General features: G+C 42.9%; 1 protein-coding gene across 1 annotated transcript in view; it reads right to left on the reverse strand.

The window, feature by feature from the left end:
- Positions 1–2640: 2640 nt before the first annotated feature.
- Positions 2641–20216, reverse strand: part of IL31RA (interleukin 31 receptor A) — an 80107-nt gene continuing 62531 nt past the window's right edge. Inside the window, exons 8-15 of the mRNA XM_046001152.1 lie at positions 19581–19797; positions 11908–12090; positions 10677–10778; positions 9726–9872; positions 7654–7794; positions 5481–5574; positions 4310–4391; positions 2641–3090 (exon numbers count right to left, since the gene is read on the reverse strand). Of these exons, the coding sequence (XP_045857108.1) occupies positions 2641–3090; positions 4310–4391; positions 5481–5574; positions 7654–7794; positions 9726–9872; positions 10677–10778; positions 11908–12090; positions 19581–19797 (1416 nt within the window). The remainder of the gene's footprint in view (positions 3091–4309; positions 4392–5480; positions 5575–7653; positions 7795–9725; positions 9873–10676; positions 10779–11907; positions 12091–19580; positions 19798–20216) is intronic.

A 20216-nucleotide genomic window follows, 5' to 3' on the forward strand; every position in this document is an offset into this window, starting at 1 on the left:
ATTGGAGTAAGCGATAACAAATGATCAACTCACCACCACAACTGCTATGGGCAGTGTGAGGGCTGGGGCCGGGAGCCAGTGTGTGCCCTTCCTACAGAAGCAGTCCCCACTCAGAAATCCAGAACGACCATAACGTGACTTTTTCTTCCCTTAGCAGCTAATTCAAAGTTAACACTTTGTGGGCCAACGCCGTGAAGTCCGAGCCTTGTGTCTGTGGGCTACCCAGGAGTGAGCAAACTTTGTCTGCACAGGGCCAGGCAGTGAACATTTTAGCCTTTGTGGGAGAAATTCTTTCTCACAACTAATCAGTTCTGTCTTTGTGGAAGGAAAGCTGACACAGACAATATAATAAAAAATGGGCGTGGCTCTTTTCTAATTAAGCTTTGTTTGTGGACACTGAAATTAGAATTCCATAGTTTTCACATGTCATTAAACATGAATCTTCCTTTGATTTTGTTATCCAGACTTTAAAAATATCAGTAGCATTTCTGGGTCAGGGGCCTTGGAAATAACAAGGCCCAGATGTAGCCTGAGGGTCAGCGGGCAGACAGCAGGCAGTAAGTAGGGCTGTGCCAGGAGAGACTGCCAGAAACCCCTCAGGGCGACTGGGAAGCCAAGCACAGGCTTCTCCCACACAAGGGAGCAATAGCAGTGGGCACCTGGGACCCACACAGGAGGCCTCTCAGTTCCCATCTCCCTCTCCCATCTCCTGCCTCTTTTCAAAACTCAGCTCCCTCCCCTACCTCCCGGATAGTGTTTGGACTGGGTGTGGTATACTGCTGCCTCCTGAGAAAACACAATGAGAGTATCCCCCCACCCTTTTTTTCCTCCAGCCACAGATTGGCTTTTCTGCCATTCTTTTAAAATTTTCTGGTATTATTAGAAGGGCCAGGAACAAGCCCCCGACATAGCTGTTTACATGATTCCCAGCGCCCGGGGAAAACTTCATTGGGAATGTTACCCATTTTTAATGAACTCACTAAAACGCAACTTTTCCTGTTTGTGTTCTGTTTGCTGTAACTGAGAAAATACAGACAGCTTTTTCAGGCCACAGAGGCAACCCAGGACACTGCAAGTGAAAATGGTTTAAGACCCAATCCCAGGAAAGAAAGGCCTTATGGCCTCGTAGCTGTTGGGCCCGTGCCCTGTGAATGTGCTCTGGAGGGCAGTGTGTGGCCCCCTGAAGGAGCTTCAGGGGTCCTGCTTCCCTTCCTGGCAGGAAACACTGACTCCTAGGACCTACCTTGGGCCATCTAGAATAGAACGGAGAGTCCCGGTTTCCTTAACCTTCAAGGCAGCAAAAGTCAGTGCAAAAATGATAAAAGGAGTCTAGTGGGAAAGGAAGAATAAATGAAAAGAAAATAAAGAAGAAAAAATTGAATTTAAGTAAAATTAAATTTTAAAAAAAGGAAGCATTAAAAAGATGAGAGGCTGCTGGGAGAGGTGGGAAAGCTAGGTTCACAGCCCCACCTTCCTCCATCTCACAGCCTGGCCTTCCTCCATCTCTCCAGGCTCTCAGCCACCTGCCCCAATAGCCAGAGGAGTCAAAACCACATACTAGGAAGTAGTCTGCCATCATGTGGTCACGATGCTGGGTCTCCACAACTGAATCCTGACCATAGGACTCCCTTGATTGCCATAAGCTCTGTGTGTGGCCAATGCAAAGAAGAGAGGAGTCCTGGGGTCAGAGCAGCAAAATCACAGCAGCGTGTTTCTACAGCCTACTCAGGTTGTGCTGGGAAGAAGCCTTAGAAGGTCATGCTCAGGAAACATTCCCTGGCTCTGAGGCCACGTGAGGCGCTAGGGTCTCTGCTAAAAGCAGGGCAATGTTCAGTGCCTTCCTACTCCCAGGCTTGGGGGCAAGATAAAATGGCAGCAGAGGCCTATGGGATCGTTTCCAGGGCTGGGCAATGTGAAGATTGCGGTGGACCTTCTGGCCCAGCCTAGAGTCTGCTCACCAGTGCCCTGCTGAGACACCCCCCACACACATTCCCTGATTTACCAGCAGCCAGTGTGCTGTGAACTAGGGGCAAGAATTGTGGGTGGAGGTCCTGCTGAGATTTATGAGGGTAAGAAGGAACCTTGGGCAGGCACAGCATCAGGAAGGCCACTCTACCTCCCCTGCCTCTTCTGTACAGAGGGAAAAACAAATCTCAAAAGTGAGATTTCAGGTGGAGTCCAGAACCCAAAGTATAGAGGTATAGGGAGAGGCTCTCACCTCCTACCAGACCCCTGTCCGCTGGCAGTGGGGAGAGTCTGCTGGAACCCTGAAGAAGCAACTCCAGCAACAGCTGTTGACAATGATCTAATTCCTACAGAAGGCCACATATATCCACCTTAGGGGCCCTGCTGTCCCTTGAAGTAATGTCACAGACCTCAGTGTGAAACTGAAAAAAATAAATACATAAATTGCTTTTCCTAGGCCGGGTGCACAGACATATGACCATCCCTCCTTCTCAGGTAAGTTACACGTCTGGGCCAATGAAGGTCAACAAGCCCCTCAGGGGTGTGTGAGAGTTTCTCTAACACAAGCAAGTTGGGGGAGACACCCAGGGAAGCTCTTCTGGCCAAATCATGATATATGCTCTCTGCAGGAGTCACCCACACTGAGACCCAGAGGGATTCAAGCCACAGCAACAATTAAACTTCTCTTTTGGCTTCATCTTGAGGTTTTTCACATGTGACAAATTCTCTAGTTGTCACCGAATTTTTCAAGTATGGATTTTGTTCTCCTTCCTCGCAGAGATGCTCTGGCCCTAAACTCTGAACAGAAGAGAGAAGTTGTTCTTTGGTTTCTAAGCTGGTCCCCTCTGGTATTCTAGAACGCAGCTGTTGGGGTTTTCTCTGTGGAATCTCTGTTGATGTGGGAGGACGATAAGGCCAATATGGAGAAGTCACATACTCATTTTTTTCCTCTGTCAAAACGCTTTCCTGATCCTTTCCAATTTCCTCTGTGGAAAGCTCTTCCAAAAAATTCTCAAAGTTCACCACCAACTTGTCAATAAAATCACTGGGGGCCGAGTATGACTTTAGAACCCTGTCTTCTTCCGTGTTCACAGGATCATCAAACTCCTTCAGGTTTAGCTTATCCTGAAAAAGAGAAAGGGACACCCCCAATGATCATTTAAGAACTACACATGAGGCAATCAAAAGGTCATTAGGCTTGGGATATCCAATGTCTCACCTCTTGACCAGCCCCCCACATTCCTTCCAGAGACCAGAAGTGATGGCCAATCTCCTCCATGTGCCCTTCCAGAGAAGCCTGGCAAGACTGACCCATTTCCTGAGAAATGGCACATGGTATTCAAACAACTTTTTTTTCTTCTAGAGAGCTCAAGGCTATTTTCCACATAATCATAAGCTCACAAAACCCCAGTTGAGATGGGAGCATCCAAATTAGAACTCTTACATAAGATTAAAAACCACAATCATCAGACAATACTGCCTATAAATTCATTTACTCTCTTAACAACTTTTAATAAGTAGCAGAGTATATAGGGTAATACACAGCTGATAAAGGAGATAAGAAAACAGAAATAACACAAATAACAAAAATTAAAATAAATAAATAAAGATATCTACATTTAAAAAAGGCTTCCGAGCTGAAACAAGCAAGGGCTAGTACTAAAAATTCCTACATCAAGAAGTACTAGAAATAATCTTTCAATAGTAAAAATTTAAAGGTTATATTTGATAGGGCTTGTTTTTACTTAACTAAAAGAAATTATATCTTAAAAATTGCAAAACAGTTTTTAATTTAAACTTATGAAAAGGAAGTTTTCTACTTAGGGATACGTTATTAAAAAACCCTATTCCCAGTTCAAGTCTGACTGTAACTTCCCCAAGTCTGAGAAAAACAACTGGAGGCAGCCGTGTCAGCCTGTGGACAGCTATGTATATCAACATCCCCTCAAGGTCTCCAGTGGCCTCTAGACTAACTTGTTCTTGACTGCTTTTTAATGGCCCTGAATCTTATAGCCAGGCTCTCTCTTGCTCCCTAATTAGACAGTCAGGTCCTTGAGGGTAGGGCCAGTGTCCTTCAGTGACATCCATTATAGGACAAGAATTGGTCCTCGGAGCAGAATGAAGTCCTTTCCACTGGTCCAAGAGGATGAAGGCCAAGTTGTTCCAGAAAGGCTCATTCCACCTGTCATGCCAGCCATACCCCAGGACTTTTTAACCTCAATTTCTGTTGATGGGAAGCCTGTACAAATCTCAGCCCAGGACTCCTGTCCACCTCCATCACCCTTCCTTGTCTTCTGCAACCAACCTACTCCATGATTTCTCTAACAAAAGCAAAAATATTTACCTTGAAATCATCTCCACGCCATGTGGCTATGCTGCTTTCAGCAGGGTTGGGGACATCAGGCCAACATAAGTGCTTCAGTTTGCTAATAAGAGATATGATTTTAAAACAGGAATTGAGTTTGAGAAGTATATGTTACTTACACTACATGGGTCTGCCAGAAGAGAGCAGCTTTGCTACCGAGAATTGTATGGCTCTCTATTAAATAAGGGCAAGCTGTCGACTTCCTGACAGAAACTGGGAACACATAGTTTGGGGAGTGAAATTATAAGTCCTCAATGGGTTGTGATGGAAAGACACCTTTCTTACCCTTTCCTGCCCCTGCATCTCCACCCCTGGTCCTGATGCTAAAAACCACATTATCACATAACCATGTTTTTGAGATTTATCCTCCAGGAAGCAAAACCCTCTAAGCCTGATACAATACCTACATTTTAGTGCAGTGATTCTCAAAGTGTGGTCCTAACCAGCAGCAGCCACCTCACCAGGGAGCCCGATAGATAGGCAAAATACACAAGGGTTTGCCTGGTGACTTGGTTTCTACCTATGGTTGGGAAATGAGGCTGACATTCACTTAACTATAACTAAGCCTAGCTGTTTGGCAGAGAAGGTCCTCAGCTGTGCAGTTTGGGAAAGAGAGATCTACGGGGGAAGGAGCCCTTGACCAACAGGGTAGCATGAGGCTCTCTGGAGAGAGAAAGCACAAGACCCTGAAGACAAGCTTCCTTTCCCACAGTGACCAGGGCACATAGGACAAACGTCTCTGTGGCCAGCCCTCCAACACTGCACTACTAGCAAGGAACAAGTCTATGCTGGGCATACTACTGGCTCTAATCCCATGGGTAAGTTCTCTCTCTACCTGGGAGATCACTGAGAGGAAGGACCTTCTCCCTGACTTTAGAGTCAGATGCCAAATACAGAAGATAACAGCATGTGGGGCAGCTGGCAATCTCCTGGCATAAGCCTGGTACATGGGGCTGTGGGAAGTAGAAGTCTTCATTTGGTCAGAATTCTGATGAGCAGGGTATGGCATATAAATAAACTCAGTAAATATGTACCAGATTGATAAATGAATCAACATCCCCTTAATAACACAGTGCCCTCGCCACACATAATGACTTCCACCCCTTCAATCACTGATTTTGAGGGTACGTGCTGTTGCCTATAAACTCACTTGGGTTTTTTGAGACCATATGCCACTGTCAGCATGATAAGAATGAGAAGGCCAACTCCAACCAAAGAAGTTATCAAGAAAATCTCAGGGACACCTTTGGGAATAGGAGAACAAAAGTCAGTAAAAGGATGAGCTCCTCACTTTGGTGACAAAAATTAAAGATTAATTTTTTCTTCTAGGAGTTTCAGCAACACGTTCCTTATGAGTTTTCTTTCAATTCAATTAAAATTTATTCATAAAAAGAAAACTGATATTTGTGGCTCCTCATCCAGTTCCCTTCTGCCTGAATAACAGTGACAAATACTATGTTCACCAGGCTCGTTCTCCACCTTCATTCCTTAGCACATATTTAGTGAGCACTTACCACTTCCCAAGCACTATCCTGGATAATAAAAAGTAAGGAAGATATACAAGATCCCTACTCGTATGGAGCCTACATTCTGGTAGAAGGATTCAAACAATAAAAAAAGAAGATAATTTCAGATATAACAGGATGATAGAGTATATTTAGGTAAAATGGGAGGATAGTTTGTAACTTTACACATCGGCAAAGGAAGACTTCTCTGAGAGGAGAAATCTGAGCCAATGTTAATAATGAGAAGAAATGACTCAAGCAAAAATGTGGAGAAAGCATTCCTGGCAGAAGGAACAGCAGAGGAAAAGCCTTGAAGCAGGAAGAAGTTAGCACAGATAGAAGCAGAACGTGGTAGGAGAGGAGGTCAGTATACCCCGCTCAGGAAGGATCCTAAAAGCTGTGGGTAGGAATTTGCATTTTATTTAACACACAACAGAAGCCACTGGTGGGTTTCAAGCAGGGAGCTAGGGTTTTAAACTCTGACTGCCATGTGGAGAATAGACTGCAGAGGAATGAAGACAGAAGCAGGGAGATCTGTAATCTGCAAACAAGTGTAAGAAACATCAAGGCTCCAAGGCAGGCTCTTGCCTTGAATTTGACCCATGGAGAAAATTCTGGCAGATGATGCAATCTGTTCCCAGTGCTGTGAAAATACAATATGATTTTAAAAGATTCTACAGAACAATATAAAAAAGAACTCCAAAAAAGGCAGTGTTAGCCCATAAAAAGAGAACATGTTTTCTATGTGGAAACATATGCTGTATTTATATTTTCCAGAGCCATAAAGATAGTTTTTACTTTTGAAAATGTGATAAGCAAGAGGCTTTCAAGAGTACTTAAACCAGGGGGGTCTGGGTGGCTCAGTGGGTTGGGTGTCTTGATTTTAGATCTAGTCCCATGATCATGAGGTTGAACCCTGCATTGGGCTCCACACTAAGCCTGGAGCCTGCTTAAGATTCTCTCTCCTTCTGCTCCTCCCCACCCTCTGCTCATATGCTCTCTCTCTCTCCAAAAAAAAAAAAAAAAAAAAAAAGAAAGAGAGAGAACTTAAACCAGACTATGTTTACCTTTACTGAAAAAACTCGCAATGTCTCTTCACTTTTAATATAAATAACTCTTAAAACAGGTCTAGTATATCCTTAAAATCAAATCTCTGCTCCTCAAGGACTTGAGAAAATTAACATATTTCTGTTTCTCACATTCTCCTTCTTTCTTTCTTCATCTCTCCTCTCCTTCTAGCTTCTTTTCCTCTTGAATACTTCCCATAACCATCAACACTATATTTTATATTTTGTTATTAATTTTTCTTGCTATTTTTTAATGTAAAAACTGATAAGTAGAACAAATTATGTACAGTTTTGCTCAAAAATCTCCACAAATGATGGAAGTTAAGTTCCTTCCTGTGGACAGTGGTGCTAGTCCAAGGCCCCACTCCAAGGCCCCACTCTGTAGCAACCTCTGGAACACAGATACTGGTGACTATGAACTTGGGGCAACTTTGAAGCAGAGGTTGGTATGTACTGAAATGAAGTTGGAATTAACTTGAACCCTTCTCCTCAAGATGACATGGGACTACCCATGATGAAGGAGCAAAATGACCAGTCTTTTCAAATTCAGTTCTCAATGTGTCTGCTCTCTCTACTTCTGTCCTCAACCATACGCCTTCCAGGAAGGTCAATGAGCCAGAGGGCAGAAGGTTCTTCCTACTTAAGTACTTCCCTTTCATTAAGCTTCCCCCTGCCTTTAGCAAACATCATCTCTAACTGCCATAAGGGAAATGCCAAGGAGACTTATGCAAGGCATAAAGGAAATACTCACTAATTGACAATGTCCTGAAGTTTATCTTGGTGCCATTGGTTCCCCCAGCACTGGTGCTGGCCATGACCTGAAGAGTATAAGAGGTCTTTCGTGTCAGGGACTCCAGGTCATACTGCAGGATGTTGGGGTTGACTGTCTTGGCTTAGAAAGGAAAAATATAGAAGTCAAACACAACAGCCAAGTCCAAGTAAAAACTGCTTTAGGAAGAGTGAAATAAGAGCACTGGGACCTGTACCTCCAAGTCATCCAATCGAATACCCCAATCCCTCTACCCATGTTCTGCTTAAAAGTAGGCTATAAAGATACAGCAAAGACCTAAACATAAGAGCTAACACTATCAAACTCTTTGAAGACAACATAGTATAAATGGTGGCTTTGAATTTGGCAGTGATTTCTTGCATATGATACCGAATACATAAGCAACAAAAGAAAATAGATTAATCTGGACTTCACCAAAATTAAAAACTTTTGTGCATCAATAGACATTATCAAGAGACTGAAAAGACAATCCATAAGATGGGAAAAAATGTTTGCAAATCATATATTTTATAAGAAACTTCTAACATAATCTTATGACTCAAAAACTGAAATACTAACAACCCAATTTAAAAATGGGCAAAGTGGGGCATGTGAGTGGCTCAGTGGATTAAAGCCTCTGTCTTTGGCTCAGGTCATGATTCCAGGGTCCTGGGATCAAGTCCCTCACATTGGGCTCTCTGCTCAGCAGGGAGCCTGCTTTCCTTCCTCTCTCTCTGCCTGCCTCTCTGCCTACTTGTGATCTCTGTCTGTCAAATAAATAAATAAAATAAAAATGGGCAAAGAAATTGAACAGACTTTCTCAAAGAAGATATACAAATGGCCAATAAGCACATGCAAAGATGTTTAACATCATTAATTACTAAGGAAATACAAAATGAAGCCACATTGAGAAAACATTTCATACCCACCATGATAGTAACAATAATATAAGTGTTGGTAAGAATGTGGAGAAATTGTAACTCTCATCCATTGCTAGTGGGCATGTAACATGGGGCAGCCACTATGGAAAACAGCTGGGTGATTTCTCAAAAAATTAAACTGGAATTGTCATATGGGCCAGCAATTGTACTCTAAGATATGTGCCCCAAAGAATTAAAAGCAAGTAAATATTCAAACAGTATTTGTCTACAGTATTAATTACAGTAGCCAAAAAGTGGAAACAAATGCCCATCAACTGATGAATGGATAAACAAAATGCAGACTATCCATAGAATAGAATATTCTTCAGCTATAAAAAGGAATGAGGTATTATTACAATTTACAAGATGGATAAACTTTGAAAACACAATGCTAAGTAAGAGAAGCCAGATTCAAAAAGCCTTATATTGTATGATTCCATTTATATGAGATAGCCAGAATATGTAAATCCAAAAGACAGAAAGCAATTTTGAGGTTTCCAGGGACTGTGGGAAAAAGACAATGCGAAACGACTGATTGATGTGTCAGGGTTTCTATTTGGGATAGAAACACATGAGACGATGGTGGCACAACATTATTGATATACTCAGTGCCATTAACTGGTACACTTTCAAATGTTTTGAGCAGTAAATTTTATGCTTTATGCATTTTACTATAACAAAAAAAGGTTAGCCTAAATAGGAATCCAAGCCTAGCTCAGAATTGAGGATGTCAGTAGATATTGTGGATTCAAGCAAAAGTATGACTTGACAGTGGGCAGAAGGAATCAGGGTAGAGGGTCCTGCACTGAGGTAGGCATCACCACTCTACCCTTCAAAGCAGAGTATTAAAGAGTCTGCATTAAAGATCGGGATGCTCCCAGGAGGCCAACTTGTTCACAGCCTGACCACAAACACTCCTTTTGCTCCTACACGATTCTTAGGTCCTGTCACTTCACTCTCATTTGACTCCAAAAAACTCAAGAGGTATGTGTTCTTGGCCTCATTATCAGAGAGGCTATCAAAGAGGCTAAGTGATTCATGCAAGATTGTAGGGCACTAACCCCTACGGCACGTGTACCCACAGCATCTCTTTGGGGCTTGGGGGTTTTCCAGCTTGGCTACAAGCACACTTACAGAACTCCTTTCCATTTTCAGCTTGGTAATATATGGTGTAGTTGCTGATGAAGCCATTTCTCTGACTCTTGGGAATCTCTTTCCACGTGATTGTGACTGTCTTCACACCAATGTTGTCTGCCTCGGTCACAGGACCCACTGATGGAACTTTACAGGCCAGGGAGAAAAACAATAAGCACTGAATCACAGCTGGGGAGATCCTTTCCCCCAGAACTGTGGGTGGTACTCAAGGCAAATCGGGGCCAGAGATGGGAGGCCGGAGCAGAGTAGGGAAGAGACACCACCTTGTTTGGGAACAAAGTTCCCTGGAATTATCCATCTTGAACAGAAGGAAAGCACTGTTAAAGGCCTGCAAAAAAAGTACTTTTTGACAGAGCCCGCACTCTCGTTTTGCATTCAGCTTTCATTCGTATCAGTAATAGCTAGTATCAAATACAGCTGCAGGACAGGCACACGGGGTTACCTTTGAGTGACAGGACAGATTCAGCTAATGCTGAATCTCCAAAAGATAAAGAATAAAGTCTGGACAGTTTGTCAGTACAACCCTTGATTATAGCAACATAAAAATAATTTTTTGCATCTCCAATTTAGGATTAACTCTGTAAGGTCCCTAACTTGGTCTTAAATAAATGTTATTTCTGCTTACAGGGCTATTGGCCCTAAGTTCTTTTGTGAGGTTGGACAAATTATTTCACCTCTCTGATCCTTGATTTTCCATTTGTAGAATGAGGGGCTTGGACTTAAGGATCTCTGACTTCTACCCCAGCTTTGAAATCCAGTAAACCTACAACCTGACTGCAACTGTGTCAAGCATATGTAGCTTCCAAGCTGAAGGTGTGGCACAGCTAAGCACTAAGGTAACTGTGAATGGGCTACAGACATCCACAGCCTCGTCTGGTTGTTGGACAGGCCCTAGGGTTTCCTTGCCCCACGGGGCCTTTGCATACATACTGCCTTCTTGAGCATAAGCCTGAATGGAATACGGCTGGCCCACTCGGTCTCCCAACACTGGATACACAGAGATGTTATAACACTGGAAGGGTTTTAATTCATCTGTAAAAAAGAGAGAGAGAGACAGAAAATAAGCCTTGTGCTCAGAGGCTGGCAAAGGAGAACCGTTAGACCGAGTTACATCTACGTCTTAGAGGACATACTGTAAGTATGGACATATACTCTAATGTAAGGACATTTCTCTACTGTTTCCACATCTGGAAAACAAGGAGGTTAGGTTGGATCATCTCCATTGTCCAATTCTAACCTTTTAAAATTAATTCTTAGAACTAAGTCTACACCACTCTAATGAAATGACAGAGCCAACCAGGAAGGGAAAAGTAAGAGATCCAGTCCTTCTTCTATCATGGATTTTGTTACATGATTTGGAAGCACTAGAGAATAAAACTTAATCCTTCTCTCAATAGCATATCACCCTGAGAACTCAGATACCATGAATTCTAGCTCCTCTACCATGAATCCCTGCATGGGTATGATCCTTTATACGGGTGCCGTTAAGTATTAAATGGTTAGACTGGCAGGATTGGGAGGGTAAAGCCTCACTCATCTGTCTTTCAAGGAGCAGGGACTTTATTTTTTTTTTTTTAAGATTTTATTTATTTATTTGACAGACAGAGATCACAAGTAGGGAGAGAGAGAAAGAAGCAGGCTTCCTGCTGAGCAGAGAGCCCGATGTGGGGCTCGATCCCAGGAACCTGTGATCATGACCCGAGCTAAAGGCAGAGGCTTTAACCTACTGAGCCACCCAGGCGCCCCTAAGGAGCAGGGACTTTCTTAAAAAGAAGTCTATTCTCTCTATCACTTACTTGGAGAGGGGACCTAGATCTTAAACAGGGAACCAGAACTAAAAGGGTAGCCTGGGCAAGACTGATGGGAGAAAAACTCTAGTGTTACCCACATGATCAAGATATCCAGGAAGGGCTCTCTGATGGTGAGGTCAATATGGTGGTTTCCACCTGTAAATAGACCATATACCAAGTCTGATATCCATAGATTACTGGCCCAGCCTAAGTGGGAACCACCAAGAAATATGGCACTTCACTGGGCCTGCACTCCCTTTGTCCAAAGCTATTAACTACATCTACAGCTTTGGAGTCAAAGTTAAAGATTTTAAAACTAGTGGAAATGAAACTGAATCTTAGAGGGAACTTGTGGGGTCCACAGTGGATACCTTTCCGGATTGTCCAGTTCCTGGCCTGAGACACAGATTCCCAGGAAAAAGTGGAGGTCTCTGAGTCCAAATCTGGGAACCATTCAACCATCCATGTGTCCACATCTGGAGCAGAGCTTTGCCACTCCACCACCAGCTGGTCCTGAGTGAGGCAGACCTGCATGGCCTCAATGCACTGAAATGCTAAGAGAGGGGGAAAAAACAAGAGAGAAAGCTGCCCAACTCATTCTCTAAATGCACCAACCACACTGGCTTCCATTCACTGCCCAAACTGTAAAGAAGATCAAAATTCAAGATCTCCCCTGCAGCTTCCTCTTAATGGTGCTGTTTCCATCCTTTTTATTGTATCACTTTTCCTTGCCTCCCACATTTGATGATTAAGTATCTTCTTAATCTTTCCTTATGTCTCCCAAATTTACCTATTTCCAAGAAAGATCTCATTAGAAAGTTGCTGACTCACAAGAATTACCTTCCCCAGGTGCCTGTGCAAGCAAAAGGAAGCAAGTTTAGACAAAGAATGAACCTCTAAAAGCAGAATTTCAGGTACCAGTAATTCTATGGCTGGGAGCTGGGAGATCGTGCCCCTAAAGTCATACCTGGGAGGTGACTTCAAATTTCAACTATCTAGGCTGGTCCCACACAACCTGGCTATAGATTCCTATCCACAAGACAGTGAGAACTGTATGTACAGAAAGATGTAGACACACACTTCAAAGCACCTAGATATGATTGATATGTAAATGACATTTTCTGCAGCCCTAACAACAAAAACACACAAAAAAAACAAAAAACCTCTTTACTTGAAACAAGCAACAAGGATTCCTTTAATAGAAAAGTTACAAATAAATCTTGGGGGGGAAAAAAAGCGTGGGGTGCACCTAGATGGCTCAGTTGATTAAGTGACTACCTTCAGCTCAGGTTATGATCCCAGGGTCTGGGGATTAAGCCCCATGTCAGGCTCTCTGCTCAGGAGAGAGCCTGCTTTTCCCTCTCCCTCTGCCAGCCATTCTGCCTGCTTGTCTTCTCTCAATCTCTCTCTCTCTCTCTCTGTGTCAAATAAATAAATAAAATCTTTTAAAAAATTTAAATACAATGCAATACCTAAGATTTTAAATAGAATAAATAAAATACCTAAGAGTTTCAATACAATACCTAAGATTTAATTAGAATCAGATAGCTATCTTATTTAAAATGTTGAAATAAGAAGAAAGGAAAACTACTGGAGGGCAGTGTGGCACAGAAGGAGAGCACAAGTAGGTGGGGCCCAGAAGATCAGAGGGTGCCACTTTCCTCTTTTCTCTGCCCCTTATCACCCACAACATGGCCTGAGGCTTCAAAATTACAATTAACAAAGTATACTTCAATGAACACCAAGGACAGTCCTGGATAAAGGCAGGAGGCAGTGGCTTCAAAAAAAAAATCAAAAAGCCTTCCGAAGCTAGAAGCCTAGTCAAGTGTAGAATTTGGTGTGAAGGTCTGGGAGTACTGAATCCTGCTATTTCTAGGCAACAATCCCCAGCAGGCTGTGTGCACCTTTATGAGCCTCTGTTCCTGAAGGCCACAGTTTATGAATCCTTTTCTCAAACTGGGCCTTTATGAGATACTCCAGCTGCTAGTCCCAGAGAAAGGCCAGGAAATTTGTCGATCTGAAAGGGTCAGGAAGGGCAACTGAGGCATGAAGGAAATGTAAAGCTGGAGTAGGGATAGGGGCCAGGACATCAACCACATGTGATCTCTAGAGCTCCTACTGTAAGACCCGGATCCCCTTACCCAAGAATTTAACACTGCCACAGGATGCAAACAGCAAGAGGTTTTTTTATTGTAGCGCGGGCGCCTGCGGGTGGTCAGCAGCTCCTGCTAGCTGAGCACCCCAGGCTGCGGTGGTGCAGGGGTTTTATAGATAGGTACAAACAAGTTTTGGATGAGACGGAGTTGATTGGCTGACAATTTGAACTTTTGAGAAAAGGCATATTTGGCGTTTACGGATTGGCTTTGGGAGACCCCCCCGCGCGCAGAGAGAAAGGCGGGAAAGGGAAACAAAGAGGGGAGTTTAGGCCTTAGGATTCAGCAGAAAAGTATCTTGTCTACGTGACTATGCAGCCCCCTGCCTACGTGACTAACGTGACTATGCGGCCCCCTGCCTACGTGGTCAGGTATTAGGCCATATCTCATGAGAAGGTTGTTTGCAGGGAGTGCCCTATCTTGCTAAGAAACAGCTGTTATGAAGTTACCAATTAACATTGTATTCAGGGAGCCAAGCAGTTACAGAAAAGCAAAAAGAGCAGTTGATTAGTTACCTCCTAGAAGTCAGGCAGTTACAGAAAGGCAAACGAGCAGTTACATTGAATTCACCTCTGGGGGAAGGGTCTTTGCAGGCAGGGGTACTCTTCACATAACAAAGGAACTAATTGACTGCTCCTCTGCTATGCAAAGAGCACTCTTTCACTACCACTCTCACTCCCACCCATAGCCTCTAAGCATCCTCAGTTACCATTCCAGTCAGGCTGAAAGGCATTTCTAGAGCTTCTGGAAACCTCTCTATCCTCTTGTAGAAGGTAATTTTCATGCTCCCTGATCTTCTCAATTCCTTCTTACTATTTGGTCTGTGTCTCTGTATGTGTGTGTTGCTTGGTTGGAAGAACTGTGCCCTCAACTCACTCCAGAGTCCCTTTGCAGGCCATGTTGGAACCACTCTTCCTTAGGTTTTTGTTGTAAATTGTACCCATTATGGGTGGAACTGTGTCCCACAAAAAAAAAATCCTCAGTACTCCAGAATGTAACCTTATCAGGAAATCAGATTGTTGTGGATGTTAGTAGTTAAGATAGTGGGTCCTTAACCCATTATGACTGATGTCCTCATGAACGGATTTGGACACAGAAACAAAGAGACATAGGAAGCTGGCCATGTGAAGACCCAGGCAGAGACTAAAGTTATGCTGTTATAAGCCAAGGAATGCCTGGAGCTTACAAAAGCTGGAAGAGATAAGGAAGGATCCTCCCCTAGAGCACAGCCCTGCCAACACCTTCATTTTAGACTTCTGGCCTCCAGAACAATGGGACAGTAAATTTCTGTTGTTCGAAGTCACTCAGTCTGTGGTGCATTGTTACAGCAGCCCTGGGAAAATCACATAGCACCTTTGGCTTGGCCAACTCCCCTTCCCTGGCCTTGTTTCCTTCACATCCTTTTCTGGTCTCCCTGGGGGCACTTTCGTAATAATTACTTGCACACAATTCCTGACCTAAGGACAGGAATGAGTGTTGATTCCTAAGCCCACGGTCCTTTTCTTTACCAACACTGGCTGTCTGAGGAGCAGAGGTCAGGTTGAAAGAGCCAAACATGCTAATAGGGATGAATGGAATAGCCCAGGCCCTGTGCCACGAGGGGTGTGGAAAAGGTTCAGTTAAGACATAAGTCAACTGTGAAAGAGCCTGGGCAGTGTCAAGGGTGCTGAAGGAGAAGTTTCCAAATCATCACTCTGCTGTACGGAAACTCTCCTGGACACTTCCATTATTCAACAGAACATTTGAACAATTTCTCCAAATACAACATACCCCCAGGTGCTGTAGAAAATCCATATTCATCCTGGGAGAGGGGAAAGGGGTTTTGACTGCTAACACTTTTAAGTTCTTGTGATATGCATGAAGGCAGTCACTGTGGGCCATCAAATACAGCCCTCAGGCACTGTGGTGCTCACCGTAGCTGTCTAAGGCTACCCTCAGCTCTGCCTTAGGAGTCCTGACAGCCTCCTCACCCACACCACACAGTGGCTGTGCTCTTCGGGGTCCTGCCTCAGATCACTCCAGAGCCACATGCTGGCTAAGGTCCTTTAAAACTCAGAGATGTTTAGGTCAAAAGGAACATGAAGGTGTAACTATTCCAAACCCTTTTTTTAAAGATGGTAAAATGGAGGCCCACAGAGGTAAATAACTGGTTCAATGTCAAGCAGCATTAAGTCTAAGATTCTAGTATATTATAAAACTGTGGATCATGCAGACCTGGGTTTGATTTCACCTGAGCAACCGTGGGCAGATTCCCAAGCTTTACTGAATCTCTACTTCATCATCTATTAAATGATTCTAACAGCCTCTACTTCATGGACCATTTCAAGGCATTAAATTAATCTATCTCATCTTGGCATAATGCCTGACATTTACCAATGAACAGCATATGATAAGGGTACTTACTAAGTGTTAACATTTATAACAATTATTATTATTATTATCTTGGTGCAAAAAGGTGATTTCATTAAAGCACAGGGACCAGACCCGTGGACAGAAAGAGTTGCTGCTATAACAATTATTATTATTATAACTATTCTCTAGTTGACTCCACCTTATTAAACAAAATTCTGTAAAGCATTACTTTCTTATATGTCTAAAACAGGAGTCTTTAAACTTTCTCTGTAAGAAGCCAAATAGTAAAAATTTTAGGTTTTACAAGACATGTGGTCTTTGTCACAATGATTCATCTCTACCACTGTTGCACAAGAGGAGACATAAGCAAATGGAAACAAATAGGTGTGGCTGTGTTTCGATAAAACTTTATTTACAAAACCAGGTATCAGGCCAGGTTTGGTCTACAGCTGTAGTTTGCCTGCATCTGGTCTGGGATTATTATAACGGATGATCACACTGATGCTTCTGACACAAGGCAAGTACCTTCAGAATTGGGAAAAATTAACAACAACAACAACAAAAAACCCTATGGGAATTTAGCATAATTTTAGTTAAAATATTATTTTATAGTATTTTTAAAGTTGATAATCTCTGCCTAATAAAAATGTAATCAATCAGAAATTTTATTAAGAGTGGCAATGTTGGGGCGCCTGGGTGGCTCAGTCTGTTGAGCGTCCAACTCTGGTTTGGCTCAGGCCATGATCTTGCAGTTGTGAGATCAAGTCCCTCATTGGGCTGTACTCAACACAGAGTCTGCTTCAGATTCTCTCTCTCCTTCCTCCCTCCTGTACTCTCTCAAATAAATAAATAATTTTTTTAAAGAATGACAATAGTAATAATTAGCATTAGGCAAATCATTTTAAAGACACAATCTCATTTCACAACAGCTCTGTGAAGGAGGCATTACTATATAACAGCTCCATTTTACAAGTAGCTGAGGTTTAGTGAGGTTACATAAGCTTCCCAAGGTTTGTGGTATCTAGATACCACAGTGAAAAAGCCAAGATATGAATACAGGGCTGTTAGACTCCAGCGCATGTTTCTATCCCCTATTCTTTTTTTTTTTTTTTTTAAGATTTTATTTATTTATTTGTCAGAGAGAGAGAGGGAGAGAGGGACCACAGGCAGACAGAGTGGCAGGCAGAGTCAGGGAGAAGCAGGCTCCCCGCTGAGCAAGGAGCCCCATGTGGGATCATGACCTGAGCCGAAGGCAGCTGCTTAACCAACTGAGCAACCCAGGCATCCCTCTATCCCCTATTCTTTACTGCCTCCCACCCAGGGCCACACCAAGAAACTTGCTTTACTATGCAGCAGTGCCTCTGCTAACAAAGAATGTTTATTCAATGACATGCATTTGTCAGAAACCTCATCACTAGGGATATCAGACAGGCAGAAAGTAAGATGCCAGGAACTAAGGATGGTGGAGAATATTATTAAATACATACAGTAATGTCAAATGTAGCTCAAAACACAGAATATGTATACAACTGACCATTGAACAACATGGGGATTAGGGGCACCAACCCCCATGCAGTTGAAAATCTATGTATAACTCTTGACTCCCCAAAAACTTAATTAGTAATAGCCTACTGTTGACTGGAAGCCTTACTGGTAACAGAGTAGATTAATACATGTTTTGCATGTATTATGTATTATGTATTATATATTTTTTATTTTTTAAAGATTTTATTTATTTATTTGACAGAAAGAGATCACAAGTAGGCAAAGAGGCAGGCAGAGAGAGAGGGGGAAGCAGGCTCCCTGCTGAGCAGAGAGCCCGATGTGGGACTCGATCCCAGGACTCTGAAATCATGACCTGAGCCAAAGGCAGAGGCTTTAACCCACTGAGCCACCCAGGCGCCCCTATGTATTATATTTTTACAACAAAGAACACAAGACAAAAGAAAATGTTATTTAGAAAGTCATAAGAGAAAATAAATTTATAGTATTGTATAATAAAAAAATTGCATATAAAAAATTGCATGTAGAGACGCCTGGGTGGCTCAGTGGGTTAAGCCGCTGCCTTCAGCTCGGGTCATGATCCCAGGGTTCTGGGATCGAGTCCCGCATGGCCTCCTTGCTCGGCAGGGAGCCTGCTTCTCTCTCCACCTCTGCCTGCCTCTCTGCATGCCTGTGTGCTCTCTCTCTCTCTCCTTCTCTCTGACAAATGAATAAAATAAAATATTAAAAAAAAAATTGCATGTAAGTGGACCCACCCAGTTCAAACCCATGTTATTCAAGAGTTAACTATACATAGGAGTTCCAAAACGAGGCAAGGGAAGAAATGGGATCAGTTTAAGGGGAAGAGAAAGAGGGAAATAGAGGCAAATGAGTCCAGAGCTGTCAGTGCAAAGGCCTGAACCAGTCTAGGTCTAAGTAAAGAGAGGTGGAAAAATTAGAGAGTACATTACCTAACTATGATGTGTTTCAATAAGTAGTTACTGAGCACCTTTTCTTTCTTTCTTTCTTTTTTTTCCCTGAGAACCTTTTCTATGCCAACTGCTCTATGCCTATTCTAGGTGCTACAGAACGGGGGGGGGGGGGGGGGGGGTGAGGAAGAGGAAGAGGAGGAAAAGAAAAACAGACAAAAATCTCTGTGCTCAAGGAACTTGCATTCAACTGAGGGAGAAAATGAGGAATGAGAAAATCTATAGAATGAGAAACAATAAGATTTATAGATAAAAATAAAGTGGGAAAGAAGAAATCCCTTGCCTGTAATTCCTTGACTAAGAATCACAGAAAGTATTTTATTCCAACATGTGATATAAAAGATGAGTTTGGGGGCGCCTGGGTGGCTCAGTGGGTTAAAGCCTCTGCCTTCGGCTCAGGTCATGATCCCAGGGTCCCGGGATCGAGCCCCGCATCAGGCTCTCTGCTCAGCAGGGAGCCTGCTTCCTCCTCTCTCTCTCTGCCTGCCTCTCTGCCTACTTGTGATCTCTGTCTGTCAAATAAATAAATAAAATCTTTAAAAAAAAAAAAAAAGATGAGTTTGCTTGGGAACAGTAAAATGTTTAAAACTACTTAATCAAAAGTGTAATAAGCACGTTATTGATAAGTGTAAACATCAGAAATTTTCCTAACTGAAGATTCACATGGAAAGGGGAAAAGGAAGAACATGGAAGAGTAAGTGCAGGCTGGTCAACACCATGAAAGGGAAACTCAAAAGAGAAGTTTCTTTCACTGAGGACAAACGTGGTTTTTGGACAGTTTTATATGGCTCACTCAGACCAAACAAATACTGCTTGTAGAACTTCTAGGTGTATGACTTTGTCTCATATGACTTTATGAAGTCTCTGCTTTTCAACACAGGCTTTATTCCAAAGGAAGTGTATTTCAAGGGGCTCATTAATTACCACAGGATTTTGGTCTCCTCAACATAACCTATAAAACTCCCACTTCATTTTCATTTGGACCTGACAGAAAGAGCAATCCTTGAGGGAGTCTTCCTGGCCAGCTAGTTGGGACCAGGCATCGAAGTAAGTTTACACTCTACTTACACTTTTCATCAACAGCTGGAATCCTCAGCGTGGCCACCGGAGATTCCCCAAGAGAATTATAAGAAATCACATACACCCAATGGGTCTTGCCTCCCAGATGCAGTTCATGTGTCTGGTTAGTGGTGTTCACTGTTTCTGTGAGATTAGTGTTGTTTTCTGGAAAGTACCATATCCTGTAGCCAAGGGCCTTCTCCAGGACCGGGGCTCCGCTTGCCTTCTGAACCCAAAGGAAACAAAATGTATTGCCAGAAACAACAAAAGACAGACACTGAGATGGTAATAAATGGTGAGGATGAGGGGTGAGGGGTAATGTTAATTATTAGGTGCTAAACTGCAATTAGGTCATCACCCTTCTGGGATGAATAATACACCCTGTGCTATAACATGAATCCTTCAAGGGCCAAAAGAGATTTGATAAATTGTCCCTTGGTATCAACCCTTAACAGAAGTTTAATTCCATGAGGCTTAAGTAGGAGAAGGTGCACGCCAATGTAACGAGTATTTTGATGCTCACCTTCTTTCCCTCCTACAGGAACAGGACAGGACAATATAAGCTAAAAATGTGAGGCAGTCCTTCCAAGAATCCCAATTCTATTCTGGCCCTGGGTCATCTCTTCTCTGGAAGCTTCCAAGGGT

Source organism: Meles meles, chromosome 3 (assembly GCF_922984935.1).
Source record: "Meles meles chromosome 3, mMelMel3.1 paternal haplotype, whole genome shotgun sequence".
Lineage (NCBI taxonomy): Eukaryota > Metazoa > Chordata > Mammalia > Carnivora > Mustelidae > Meles > Meles meles.